Here is a 15536-nt window from a genome sequence, read left to right on the forward strand (position 1 = left end):
CTTTGAATCTACTTCATGCTGATATGTCAGAAACGCTTTGTTACCTTTCTCGGTTGTAGTTAACCCATTTCTCCTGTTTTATGGTGTTTGTCATATATAGTCCTTATCTTTAGGTATCTTTTTCTGACTGGTCACAGAAGGTTATTGGATATTTAGGATATGTTTCTTCTAGTTTAAGTAGAAATTCAGTCAACACATTGGTAATATATATTAAATAGATAAGTATGTTTGGTAGCTCAAAAACAGAACAGCTAGTCATGCAAGCATATACAGGAGGTTCCTTTTGTTTATTTGTTTCCAATATGTGTGGTGATAGCAGAGTAATTGCAGTCTTACTTAAGAGTGATGTAATTTTTTTTTCAATATCTGTAAATAGTCAAAATATCTTCAGGGTTTCAAATGGAAAGAAAACTAAGCCCTGTCACCCAGAAAAAATTAAGTCATCTTACAAATGTTGGAAAGGACCACAAACTAGTAGTTTATAAAGACTTTAAGAATATTTTATCATCTTTTAATCTTTAAGAAATTTACCTTTTAATATGACTTAAAGTATTTGAAATTTAAAACTAATTCCTTCTGCTACTTATCTGGTTTCTAGGATAGAATTTCTGAGAGTAGACAAATTAGTAAAATATCCAATCTAAAAATTATTATAAATTTAAAGTAGTCTCAAAAAAGATACAAAATAATCATATAAATTAAATCAAAGGTTACATCCATTGCTACTCATTCATTGAACAGATATTTATTGTGCCCTGCTGTGCACACTATTCTTATGGCTAGCGTCACAACATGTATAAGAAAAGCAAAGTTCTGGCCATTCAAGCAACTTAGAATTTCTTTTTATAAAACACAATTCTGGAAAGCCTTTGAATTTATTCCAAACAAATCAATCAGTGGATTTCATCATATGTACTGACTGAGTATAGGACAATTAAATATAATGGTCTTTATAATGAATATAAATGTAAGTTTATCAGGACATAGATTAAGCAAAATGGATATCCAAACAATAGTTTCAGTTCTTACATACATGAGATGAAAATTAGTTGAAAATTAGATGTCACTTAATGACATATGAATTAATTATGTTACTTGATTTAATAGATTGTATATATAACTTTACGGGTAGTTTTAGGAATGGAAATGGTCATTTTAGGTAAGATTACTATGGGAACCTTTACTAATATGTAATTCTGAATACACATTTTTTTATTATGATGATTTGTAAATAAGATCCATGTTCAACCAACAGAAATACTTTTTAAATAGCTAGATACTATTACTTGTTACTATAGGGAACAGAAAGTTATTTACAATAAACTTTTATTAAAATATAGGAATATGTGCCCATAGAGAAATACCGAAATCAACAGATGCTAAATTCATAGGTAACCATGTCAGTCATTTGGCAAACTTAACTCTTGCATCTTACCTCTTATCAGATTTATTTATTTATTCAGAAGTTTCTACCAATTTCCAAATGAAGTTAATAGAACATCAAATCTGGAGATGATGAATGCCCATAATGTTTTGGGCATCAGGTGACTTTTGCCGCAGGTCACTGGTAACTAACAGAGTATTCTAAAATCAGTCACAGTTTATATAATCAGCCTTTGGACGTCCTGTATCAGGGTCCTACTTGATTATAGCAGTAATACAAAAAATTTTGCTTAAGACAGTTCCCTAGTAAGTTGGAAAGCATTTAGCTGCCCCTTTATTTCTTACAGCATAAATGTACACATACATGCATGTATGCACATTCACGCACACACACAATTTTTAATGTATCCTTTCTCCACAATTTAATTTCAGTTTCAAACAGTCTTGATGTCATCTCAGGCTATATCATAGATTTATTTGTAATTAACATGGAAGTAGGTTTGTCTAGATCTGGAAAAATTTCCTAGAAGTTGTAGAATATTTAAAACAATGATAAGAAGAAAATACATAGATTTGGAACCCCAGGAATGGTTCTGACTATAAAATTGTAGGGAAAATTTCCTTGCAGTTTTATTACTAAAAATGTTCACATTTAAGAAGTAATCGCTCCAATAACAAAATACCTCTTAGTAAATGGCATCATTTTAATATGTAAAAAGTAACTTTTATCAATCTGTGTATACATAATTCTGTTTATGAATCTTAATAAAATTTGCATATATTTATGGCTTCAAACTAATCAAATTTTTTTTGTGTTACAAGTTAGAAACAAATGCGTTCTAATAAAACCCTGAAGCATCAAGGTTCTGAGTTTAGTGCTTACAGCTGAATCAATAATTCTTAAATGTGAAAGACTAGTATAAATAATCATAATTATTATTGACTAATTCTACTTTAAACTATTCTTGGTATAAATGCTTTTTCAGGAAAATGCAATATATCCTTTTGGTACATTTTGACATGTATTTTAACCCTTTATTAATTTGAAGTCACCAATTCCAATATGTGATTAAATATATTTTTGCATCATTATACATGGTATCTTTAAGGATTTTTTTTTAAGGTGTGTGACTTAAATAAATACTAAAAATATTTGATGAAATGACCCTATTTTCCAGGACTTTAAATTATTGGAAAGAAGTAAATTATTGGAACAAGTAAAGCATCCCGCTGTGTTTAAGATTAATTCCTAAGTTGCCAAAGTTCTTTTTTCTTTTGCAAATAATCTTATTTGTATAGTTTCCCACACCTGTCACTTAGTAGCAGCTACTTGCCTGTTGGAATCTTTGACCAAAAGTGTCACATGGTTTCTTTTGATTCAAACTGAATGAATCTTCTCTCTTCATTCAGAGAATCTTCTGGAATGAAGAGATCATCTGTTTTTTTTTACTTCTGAAATTCAGGGCAGTTACCACAGTGATACAGAGTTAATGTAGAACCATTCATAAATTCAGTACGTTACTTACCATTTTTATTTGTTTCATAACATCTTTTGTTATCTGTGCTTTTCAAAGATGTTCTTTATTTGAATGAGTGAAATATACTCATTCACCGAAATACTTAAGTCCGTTTAATGGCTATAGTCATATATATAACTATCAATACTTAAAAAATGTACATGCATCTTAACTGCATGCAGCTATCTTCACTGTGTGTGAACATTTCTTATTTAAGTAGATTCTATTCACATACAATACTTTCTTCCTAAACTTATGAAGACACAAGATGAGTCACATCTTGAGTCACGGGATGGATTTGCCTTCCACATTAAGCCATGTAGATCGTTGGCCAGCAAATATACAGATATTTACTAATGATATCCGTGTTAATTCTAATTAAATTAAAACATTATGTGGTAGATTTTTGTTACATTTTCTCCCAAACAGAACATACTGTATTTTCATTTTATTATAAAATACCTTTAATAGTATTACTTTTTTTATTAACATTAGACTTTAATAGAATTGTAATATCTTCAGAAAAGCTGTATTTACCAATGTCTTTGGGAAATTCCCCTAATTGAGTTTAGCTACTGAAGAGGAAAGGAAAATAGCACAGAAATAGATTTTAACCATTACCTCTCTTCATTAGTACATTTTATGAATCTTCACATTTAAATTAATAGAATAATAAAAATGGAACTTCAAGAAATTAGATTAATTTGGAACATTGGATATAGAACACTGGATATGGAACATTGGATCCTTTTCAGATCGTTATTCTTGCTCTAATAATAAAATAATTGTTGTCATACCTTACATTTGGATTTAGTTTGATAACTTTTAAAGAATTCCACTTGTGCCCTGTGAACTAAGAATTATAGGATCAAAACCATACAAGTATTAAGTTTTGAAGTGAAGAAAAAGCTCAATAGTTCTGATTCTTGCATGTGTAAACCAAAGAAACATTCTTTGTGAACAGTAAAATAATGATAAAAACTTTTAATAGAACAAAACTTGTTAAAACCCAAAATAATTAAGACATCATAGAAGCACTGTAACTTTTTTGTTCACTTCTCTCCAGGGGTCCCTCCAGTAAACATTAAATCACGCAAGCCACTGGATGGCAGAATGGGCAGAGAACCTAAGGACATGAGCTAATGATGGTGTCCTCACCAACTTACTAAAGCCTCTGTTATCTTGGATTAGTCACTTAAACCTTATGGGACTCCATTTCCTCATCTGTAAATTTAGGTAGTTGTAGGTGGACTAGCTGAATTCTAGTGTCCCTTGAAGACTACACTTGTGTCTATGCTGCCTTGTATCATTGTATGCATATATTTGGCCAATAATAATGACTGACAGTTCATTATGCATAAGGCAATAACCAAATGGCATTTTTATGGTATTTTGCATTTTACCGAAGCCCAGAAAACATGAAAAGTTTTATTTCTAAATTTATTTGATTTTATATAAAATGAATTTTGTAACCCTAATTACTGTTTTAGACTCTCAAGTTACAGAGTAAAACTCAAATTATTACTTTTTTAACCATTCATTCAATACCTATGAGCAGCTACTATGTGCTAGGTGTTGACGTTACAGTGATAACTCAGATGGATACCGTTCCTGATTGCGAGGAACTTAGAGTAATGTAAGGTAGAATGTGGTTCATTTCACTATGATCCATTTATGATTATATGATCAGCAGTTTCAGTAGTATAGTACATAACTGTACGTGAATTGTTCTTATCTTTCCCATTTCACATGTCGCAAGATTCTATTCTAAGAAAAGCTGTGTTTAAAATATGCAATGTATTCATAGTTGTAACTTGGGATTTGGAGTGGAAAAGACATTGGAATTTTCTACTTTCTTCTCTATTCTTCCTTTATACTGAATTATTACAATTAATGTGTTAACTCAATTTGAAGATCCTTTTAAATGGTTAAAAGAATGATAAAAACCTGTCCTTTGTAGAAATCTTAGGATGAATCTTCAATAAAAGCAAGTTTCTATAGCATTTAGAGAGAGAGGAAAAAAAAGGTCATTCTTGACAAGTGAGTTAAAAATATAAAAAATTAGATGTATGAACCTCTGCATGAATTTTTGTCACCCAGTTACGGAACAGTGACTGAGTTTGGCACTATTATAGATAAATAAAATTCTTCACCTTCATGAAACAAATATATGTAACTATCAGTTTAAATAATACTTTTATAGCACTTACCACTAGCTAGTTCTAAGTAATGCTAAAACTACTACAAATCCTTGTTTTATGTAATGTTGCAAACAAAGACTATAATAAAAAATAGTAATGTTGAAATATTTAGAGTTAGCAAACTTGCGATGTGGTAGTATTATTTCCACTTCACAGGTAAGAACAAAAAACTGAGGCACAAATTGGTTAAGTAACTTGACTAAAATTACCCAGCTAGACAGAAACAGACAGTTTAACCCAGACAGTACAAGTCCAGTGTCCATGCTTTTAACTACTGTGTTCCAGAGTCATTTATGTCACAGACGCAATGTGATCACTGCTTTTGAGATTGTGGAGTCTCATTTGACCTCGTGTTTTCACATTTAATGACTTTGTGTGTTAGAGAAAATTATTTAATCTCTCTAAGCCTCAATCTTTTTATTTTTAAAAGGGATAAAAGAGTAGTACCTACCTCACTAGATTGTGAGATCAGATGAGTTAATTCCGGTAAAGCAGTCATGCCAGCATACAGCAAACTCTTAGTAAATGTTAGATGTCATTGGTATCATCATCATTGTTGTCATCACCACCATCATTTTGGATTGCTGTGATAATCAGTCTAGAATACAGATATATTATAGGGATCAGAAGAGGAAGACTTGAAAGTTTTACAGAAGTAAAATCTCAGTGGGGTCCAGAAAGATTAATAGAAATTAGTAGGGATAGAAACAAAAGCAGACAAGTTCTGAAAGATGCTATAACCCTTTTGTTGTGCAGGGGTAAAAAGTTTGTACAAAAGTCTACCAGATTCTACACGTCCCTCACCACCACCCCCCTCATGGCCAAACTTGGCCATCTGACTCTTCCCTCTCCAACAATTTTCTTTCTGGTCTCCTTACTTTGCTTGGACATACCAGGCACAAACTTGCCTTAGGGCCCCTGTACTTGCTGTTTCATTTTCCTGGGATACATTTTCCTTAGATACATAACAGGTCTAACTCCCTCCTGATCTTAGGTTACCAATTCAAGGACTCCTTCCCTGATCACCTTACTTAAAATGGCCATCTGCATCTGCCCCCAAACCCCTCCCTCACACACATTTCTGATCCTGCTTGCCCCAGTGGACTTTTTGTTGTTGTTAGCATTTGTCACCTTCTCATATGCCATGTAATTTATTTGTGGGCTTTTTGTTGTTGTTGCTTATTGCTTGTCTCTTACAGATAACATGTCAATTACTTGAAGGCAGAAATCTTCTGTGTGTATGTGTGTGTTCACAGGCATGTGTTCACAGACAACTAGCAGTGTCTGGCATATATACATGTCCAGCAAATATTTGTTGAATGAATAAATGAGTGAAGGAATGAAAACCTTTATGGCAATGAGTTTCATGAATTGGCCTAAAACTCTGTACTCTCATTCTGCTTTCTGCTGAATATGAGAAAAGGAACACTTGTCCTCCCAGTCCCTGAGCATTCTTAGAACAATGCATAAATTTCCCATAATGGTATATTTCTTTTTATTTTGAGCTCAGATATCTACTGGGCCTGCAGTAGCTCCTGCTATATATATATGCCTCCCTTCCCTTTGCCTTAGGAACAAGCTTTCCTTCCCAACAACCATCTCACATTGATTTTGGGCACATGCCACATACTTCTCTAGTCTTCTACACACTACTATCAACCTCTCCTGATCACAGGATCAACAAAGTAAATAAGAATATCGGAGATATGCCTTTCACATCAGAGATCATCTCTTAGTGCTTTCCTAGGCCTGTACCCTATTTCGTGCTTTCTTCCCTTCTGGAGCAAGAGTGTACCCCAAGGGCATAATCAGAATCTACTTCCTCCCTTCTCTTTGCTGGACAGTATATGACAGAACAGGTTAGGGGCCAGACATACTTACATTCTGATCCTAACTCTACTACTTACTGGCTGAGTAGCCTTGTCCTGAGTCTATTTCCTCATCTTTGAAATGAAGATGACACTTTCTGAAAGGAAAGTCGTGAGGGTTAAATAAGTCAGTGCCTCCCTCAGTGCCTGGCATAGAGCTGTCCTTCAATATATCCTCTTTTCCAAATAGTAAAGGAAAGTGGTAAGTGAGAAATGGTTCCCCCCTCTGCTTAAACCCTTTCTTCATCTCTCAGAAGTGAGATGTCACAGTAACAGAAGGCTGAAGAACACACAGCCGAAACCCTGAATTGGAAGGACAACACAGTGAACCCAGTTTTTGGCAATAGAGAAAGAGATGGGGAGAGATGAACAGCCCCAGAAGTCTATACACACCATGAAGGTGGACTTTTTACTTTGACGTGTGTTTCTAGTGGGCTTCAGAGCAGGGCTTGACATATAGGATACACTCAGATTATCTGGCATTAATAAGTAATGGCAGTTTTCTCTTTGTTGTTGGAAGAAATAGGAAAGAAAAATAAGCATAAGTTTAAAGTCTCAACGATTGTGATAAAAATACATAATTATCAAGATTAAAGTGCAAATTACTTTTTATGGTTTCTCTGGAATTTTTTAAAATAAATTTCTTGGCTCCATAGCTCAGGGGTTAGAGCACTGGTCTTGTAAAATAAATTTCTTGACCACAATATTTTATATTTATTTCAAATATATAGTAGGCTAGACACATTTTAGGTCAAATAGGCATACGTAAACTGCTGCTTAGGGAGGTACGCTCTCTATAAACATTTCTTTGGGAAAATGCATTTCAAGTTGTAAATGTTCAGTGTACATATATTTACTTCTGGAACATAAAGTAAACTGGGAACTTTATTAGTTTGGTTTGTGATATGTGATTAGCTTTTTAAGATGCTACGTGGTCGCAAAAGCATAGTTATGATCACTTTGGAAATAATTTTAATGTTTGATTTAAAGTGATGTGAAGCATATTTCACTATAGTATTTTTTTCAGTTCATATTTTGCAAGAGAAGAGTAACAAAAAAATCTTTGTAGCACCATGTTTCAACTTGTAAAATAGAGGGCACGTCATCCCTTTGTGGTCTTTCAGCACCTAAACCATTGCTGTCATCACATCTGTCATCACTACATTTCCCCACTGGGTTTATTTACTCATTAGGAGAGGCAAAGTTGCTCAGCAGGGGCCCATACTAAGTCCTTACTGCAAACAACCCTGTCTGGACTAATGGAGCTTCTTGTGTCTCCTGTTGGGCAAGTTGTGTCTTCCACCCAGCACCAACTCTGATTTTTATTTTTATTTATTATCATTTGTTTTTATTTTAAAAAGCATTGACTGACAAAACCATTTAAAGAAGATAATTGTCATTTTCATGCCTGTTGCTTTTATCATTGTATGATATTATTGTAGCTCTATTCATCATATATTTTGTATTTCTTTAACATTTCATTCCACAGGCACTCCAGAAAGTCTGAAAGATCTAGCATCCAAAAACAGACTAGGAAAGGCACTGCCTCTGATGCAGAAAGGTAGGCTTGGTGTTGTGCTGTGTGGCCATCTTCTGTTTCAGCTGATATATTCAAGGGTGCCTTCTCTCATTTTACATGATCGGTTCTTAAGCACAGATTGTGGTGTTTAAAGACATTCATTTAAATAAACTTCGCCTATTGGAATGGCCTCAAAAAACAAGAGAAGGGTAATTTGAAGGTGGCCCTTAAATCTTAGGGTTTAAGAAAAATCTCATATATTTCTCATAGTGATCATGTTGATTACTAAGGAGGACTAAATCTGTACTCATTCCTACTTACATATTAGGACATCAATATTTTGTTTCTGAGATTATTTAAATGTTAGCAATGAACGTAATACTTAGGATATGCGAATATTTTGAGTGTTATTTATCTGAACGATGTTTAAAAAAATCTTTTTTCTGTGAATAGGTCTAAGTTATACTTGTATATAAAAGATACTTGCTGAGTTAATGTAAAAGTTAAAGGAATTACTGACCTTTCTTTGCAATTTATCCAATTTTACAGATTTTTTTGCTATTTTTAGGTGTAAGATATTAACACATTATTGTACATAGCTGTTAAAAAACACCAAATGTCCCATTAACATATTATTCATTCATCTAAAAATTATTGAGAACATACAGGGGGACACAGATGTAAATGAAAGAATATATTAAAGTGTCGTAGCTATTACTACAGAGGTATGCATAAGATACAGGGGGAACACAGGGGAAAATGTGGACTGGGAACAGGAAATATCTCATAAAAGGTATTGCTTGAGTGAAATCTAGATACATAAAAGTAGATGTGAAGAGAATAGCCCATGAGAAAGAAAAAAAAATGGGAGAAACACTGAGGCTTAAAATTTCCTCTTGATTTTGGGGGATTTGTATACATTTTGAGAGGGAGAATTCTTTCAGGAACTGGGAGAGAGTGATGAAAATAAAACTGGAGAAATCCCTAGATGTTTTGTTGCACATGCCCTTGTGTGCTATTTAACAGAGTCTCAACTTCTGTTTTATCCATCCATCAACCATCGATAGGCTGAAAGACAGATGATTGGTTTTGAGTTCCAGAATTATAGAACACTATAACAACATTTTGTAAGGTGGATTGAAAGATCCAAGGGCAAGTGCGAGACACCAGCTAAGCTGTCACAATAGGCTTGATTGAGATAGACTCTGTACAATTTAGTTATTCATTGAAAGGATATGTGCCCAACTATGTGCTAAGTTCAAAGAATAAAATAGTAAACAGCAAAAGAGGAAAGCTTCCCAGGAGATATTACCTCTGAGTTGAGATTATAAGTGTGAATAGGTATTAGTTACATCAAGGAATGTGAATAACGGGAGTATGGGATTTTTTCCTAGTTAATATCTATGGAAATGCTGACTATTTAAGGAATCTAATTCCCAATGGAACAAGGATTTAGAGAATTCAGAAAAGTGTTGAGTAGAAATTAAATTTTACAAAGGAGCTAGGCTTCGAGAAAGGAAAGAAGTACAAAGCTCTAGCACTTCAGATAGATAGGTAGGTAGACAGACTGCAATGAAACAGTACTGATTATTGTTTCTATTTACATATTATATAATGTCATCTCAGTTAACTGCAGTTTCTTAACTAGCATTATAAGTGACTTAAATTCCTTAGGCAAATTTTTAATCTTTAACTCTCATTCACTGACCCCTGCCTCACAGACAGACATAATTTCAATTATTTTTGACATGATTGAAATTTTTCCTCAGAGTCTTATTTTTATTTTGTTCAGGCTTTTTTAAATTCACTTAACAGTTACTAGTTGAGTGACTACTGTATGCAGTTCTGTAGTAGGATATATCAATGAGGAAGTCTTTGACAATAGGATACTGTTTTACAAAATGCTAGATGATTCTAGAATCAACTGATGGTATTTAACTACAAATGAGTAATATTTGAGCATTTTCTTCTACAACACTGAAAATACCTGTAAATAAACACAAATCCTCCTTCCTTCCAAAAAGAATAGCTAGAATGTGATTGATTTCCCCAGTCTCAAATGTTTGCTGCTTAAGGACCATATTCATATTACTCTTGCTTTATATACTTTGCTAGTAGGTTTTAATGTAGAAAACTCAAACCTTTTAAGTGTGCATATTTGTTTTATTATAATTAAAGCTCTCCATTGACTTTTATTAGAGTATATATCATATCTCAAGTGAGCAGAATAATTAGTTACAAAAGAAGAATTGCCTGGATTTTCTAGGTTTGTGTCAGCTCTCAGTTCTTTAGAAGATGCCTTGAGTTGACATCTAACCTCAGGTGAATTGAGGTCACAGTATGAATGCCTTGGGCATTGATTCTTGGCCTTTGGGAAGCTAACAGCATACACAAAGGATTCATACCACACAGCCACACCTTGGCTCCTGGCAAAATTTGCTATTTAATGGTCATCAGTTTTGAAGGCCCTTTTTGGCCTTAACAAATTTGGCCTTATGAGTAATAGTCTTATAAGAAAATACTTTGAAAGATGGTGACCAGTTATAGACAGAATATAAACAGAACTGATGTCTGACTTTTGTGCCTAGCCATTGAAAGCAGTGCTTCAGATTCTCTTGGGAAGTTCCTTAGTAAGATAAAAGTCTGACTCTTAACTCTCATATGAATTCAGCTGTATGACCTGCTAGCACCATTTCTCATTTCTACCCTAGTGACTTTTCTTCTTGTAGAACCTATACTCTGCAACCTACCTGGGGGATAATTTGTCTAGTATTTAGAATTGGTTGTATATACAATGTTGTACTGGGGCTATTAGAAAGGGACTGTATAGGCCTGTAATGGCCATTACAAGAGGAACCATTTTGAACTGTTGACCTTAAATACCACGTGCATGTCCATCCCGTAACAAGTCATTAAAAAAAAAAAAAAAACAGAATTATATTATTAAGCTGCAATGAAGAAATTTACTGCAAGACCATTTGCAACAATAGAAATGTCTGACTGACAACCTCAGGTTTTGGTGAGAAATGTGTTTTACTTAAGTTCAAGTCAAAACCCTAGTCTTAGGTGAAGAGAGTAGGCACAGATTGTACTAAGTGGTAAATATTTAGATATGCATTTGGAGATGGTGAACTAGCTTGAGACATACTTGGGTTTGAATTAGAGTTTTTCTCTAGAAGACTTATTTTTTGCTTAAAAATTATGAGTTATTTATAGATCTATATAGCAGAGTAGGTATTCATTAAATGCCATTTCACCTTTTGTTCCTGTAAACTCTCAGGAGACAATTCTGTTAAACCTTGTCAAACAAGTTGATATTTGGATATATATTTATGTTTTGTTTTATAAGATTAACAATATATCCAAGGGTTTGCCATTTCTCATAATATGATATAACAAACCTATCTCAATAGGCAGAAAAGGGAGCAAGTGTTGGCACTCAGTGGATCTGTGTGGATCCTGTCTTTACCACATTAGCTCTTTATCTTTTTACAAGGCACTCTATGATCCTCAGTTTTTCTGTCTATAAAATAGGAATAATGACACTTCTCAGAACTGTTATGAGAATATCAAAAGAAGAATATACATGTGTATGTATGTGTGCATGCATGCACACACACACATACATATGCAGTGCCTGGCATGTATAGATGGCTCCATATTGGTGCTCAGTAAAGAAAAGTTGTTACCATCATTTTCCTCATCCCTCATGCACTCCCTGTTCCATTCTCTAATATGGTTGTTCCTAATTTCTTCCATTCATGCATCCCTACGTTCTTAGCACATCCCATTTCATTGAAATATCAAGGCTCAATAGCCTGGGTTTTGTCAGCATTTCACTCCTGTACCTCAGAATCTCTTGATTAATTCTCCTTTCCTTTCATCTAAAATGAATTATACTTGGTTCCATTATCTCTCATTTCCAAACCTTGCTCTTCTCTTAAGTTCTGCATTTTCATTTACTCCCCTCAGTTTCCTTTCCTACAATTCAGACTTTCTGGCACTTACCTCTCTCTTCCTCAGGCAAAGTGGTTTTTGACACTGCCCCTTTGGTCTACGCTTTCATACTCGTTACAGTTTGGCTGGCAGCAGGGACTGCTTTGTCACTGAGGGACTTTTAGTTCATGTCAAAGAAAAAACAGATCTTGTGCGAAATGATGGACCGTAAACACTACAAGCTGTGCTCAGACACTGCAAGCTCATGACTTTGGAGATGGGAACACTAAGTCATGTAATCTTGATCGGTATAATACTGACCTAGAAAACCATTTATCTGCTCCAAAATTGCTTTTTATATCTTTGCCATTTAGTTTGGTGCCATATAAGAGCCACCTAAAGTTTTCACATTTCAAGTCACATTTAAGTAGTTCTTTTAATGCTTACAAATTGCATTAAGGAATGAAGCAAGATTTTAGTGAATTTGAAATGAAATTTCTCAATACTAGGGTGAAAACTGTGTTACTCGATTTTCAGGCTACACTAAGAAAGTGTATTTTGAGCAAAGATTGCTTGAAGTTTATTCTCATGACCATGGTTTTTAAAGAGTAATAGATAAAAACTCATTCTTTACCAATGGAAAGGATTTGATCATGTAATCCTTTCCATATAAAGTAATTCTATAGAGTTAAGTTAATGTGAAAAGTCTATTTAGAATAAATGAACAATCTTAGTATGTATAGTTCTTTTTTCTTTTAATTTGGAAATTGAGACAACAGTCCAGGTTTCAGGATTTGCAGTAGGGTCTGATGAAGCATCTATCTATAGGTCAAGAAGATAAAAATGCACATTATTACAGATTTAAGTTGTACCTTATTGTCCCCTAGAATCTGACATTTTCCCATTTTTTTGTTCTATAATAGGGGAGATAACCCTGTAGTAAAGTAATTACAGCTGTGAAAATCATTTTATCTAAAAGAAAAATTGTCAATCTGAATACAACTTGAATAAAACAATAATATATTTCCAGTGAGCAGTATGTATTTTTTACTCTCATACTTCAAATCACTTGATAAGTGAATTTTACAGCATTGTTGTAGAAATGATGAGGTATTATTTCTTTGCTTCTGTCACTGTAAAAAATAATACAGATTGGGTACATAAACATGCATTTATTTAAAATACAAACTGCAAATGATTTAAAAAGGCAAAAGCATGTATATATTTTAAACAAGATACACATACATCAGTTTTTAATTTTTAATCCTTAATTCGTAAATTGATTTCATAATAATTTTGAACCCTATATTAAGATAACTGTCAATATATGGACAAATATCTTTTCAGACTTATTTTTAATCTTAGAAGACATGTTATTATCCATACATCAGCCATTTGTATTTAGTCAGTTCAGTAATGAAACTTTCTCCTTACTGTATCATTTTAATTTGTTGGTCTGCTTAAGTTAACCTCAGAAGACATCTTCCTTTTTGCAGCCTACTTGGAATAGACTTCCTATTGCAGAGTAAACTTATGAACATTGTAAATACAGAGTCTTACAGTGTGCTGTTTCTTCTTGAAGGCATATGCTTAAAGTATTCCTATATTCATGACTCTAACTGTATTTATTCATTCAGTCAAGTTATCTTTATTGAGCTCTTGCTTGCTGTACAGCTGTATTCTAGGTACTAGAGATAGAGCTCAATAAAAAACAAGAGACAGAAGTCTCTGCCCTTGTACAACTTAACAAGAGGTTTGTTACATTGGAGGATTCTGGATTAGCCCTCTGAAGACCACATGGCATGCATAGCTGCAGTAACTTGTCCGTTTCGTTTTAATTCCGTTTCAGTGATTGCATGATGATGGGTTTCTTCTGGTTTTTAAAGTCGCTGCCTTGTAAGAGTAACCAGGTTTTCCTTGGACGAATGTGTTGGTATCAAACTTAATGTGAACCTGCTGACTGAAGATCTTTTTTGGCCCTAATGTTTTAGGGTTCTCCCACCATGCCTTTCTAGAAGGGGATACGCAGCCCTAAGAGCGACTGATCAGCCAGTCCTTAGGGGAAAACATCCCGCTCGCTCAAGGTCGAGTGAGCACTCTAGTGTCAGAACACTGTGTTCTACCCACCACCTTGCCCCTGGAGGGTCGGCGCCACCTTCTCCGCTTCTGACAAGGTCGCTATTCAGTGTCCAGCCCAGCATTCATGTTCTGCCTCCGGGTGTTGGTGTGGTGTTGTACCTTCCTGAGCACTTGATGCTTTCACTCATTATGACACCATAATTTTTTAATCCTTTCTTTGTGGCACTTAAACCTCTCCCACATCCTCTATTACTTGCATCTATCTTCACTGTGCTGGTAGTAGTCTATAGCTCCTGCCAATTAGCTATCATTGAAAATTAAATTTGACTGTGTTATGTCCTTCCATCTGTTTGTGGCATATTCATATATATATATATATATATATTTTTTTTTAATTATGTGAAATTCTTTATGAGAAATTACCTGGAGAATTAAATGTGTATTTTCTTTAAAAAGTATAAGAGAAATTAAAAAAAAATTTTTTTTGTATGTGTTCAATAAAATCTTAAGAGCATTTTAAAGTTCTTTAGTTTAAAAAAAATTTTTGAATGCCAGCAGATGGAGGTCAGCTTACTCATGTGCAGTAGTAATGTATCTGCACACTTCTCAAATTTATATTTGTAATTTTGACCATTCCACCAGTATATTTTATAACATGTACTTAAGGTTATTTTTTTTTAATATCTGTCAAGATTTTTCCTATTTAAAAATAAATAACAAGTGAATGGTAATTTATAAAAGTCTACAGCTAGAACTATTCTTATCACTTACAAATAATTCTAGATATAAACATTCATTAACTTAATTGTAGCAATTTAGGCAACAGCCTTTCTTAACTAATTTATCCACAATTATAGAGTTCAGAGGCTGTAAGTCAATATATTATTTGGTTCAGCACCACCAAAAATGGATAACTTAATGGAAAGCCACAATTTCATAGAAAGTTAATTCATAGAAGGGAGTCTAATTGTACTCAATTCAGAAATTCATTATGCAGAACTGTGTGTGACAGACATTATCCCTGTCTCTTTTA

At 33.7% G+C, this 15536-nt stretch overlaps 1 protein-coding gene across 48 annotated transcripts in view; it reads left to right on the top strand.

Annotated features, from left to right (window-relative positions):
- Positions 1-15536, top strand: part of RIMS1 (regulating synaptic membrane exocytosis 1) — a 493840-nt gene that overhangs the window by 352495 nt on the left and 125809 nt on the right. For 14 of the 48 annotated variants that reach the window (XM_058734421.1, XM_058734416.1, XM_058734411.1 and 11 more), the window contains one exon: positions 8459-8530. The exons of 22 other annotated variants lie outside the window; for them this stretch is intronic. In XM_058734421.1, coding sequence (XP_058590404.1) covers positions 8459-8530 — 72 coding nt within the window. Of the gene's footprint in view, positions 1-8458; positions 8531-14415; positions 14599-15536 lie in introns of all 48 variants that reach the window. 12 more of the 48 variants (XM_058734401.1, XM_058734405.1, XM_058734406.1 and 9 more) reach the window with 1 other exon arrangement.

This window comes from Neofelis nebulosa, chromosome 6, assembly GCF_028018385.1.
Source record: "Neofelis nebulosa isolate mNeoNeb1 chromosome 6, mNeoNeb1.pri, whole genome shotgun sequence".
Lineage (NCBI taxonomy): Eukaryota > Metazoa > Chordata > Mammalia > Carnivora > Felidae > Neofelis > Neofelis nebulosa.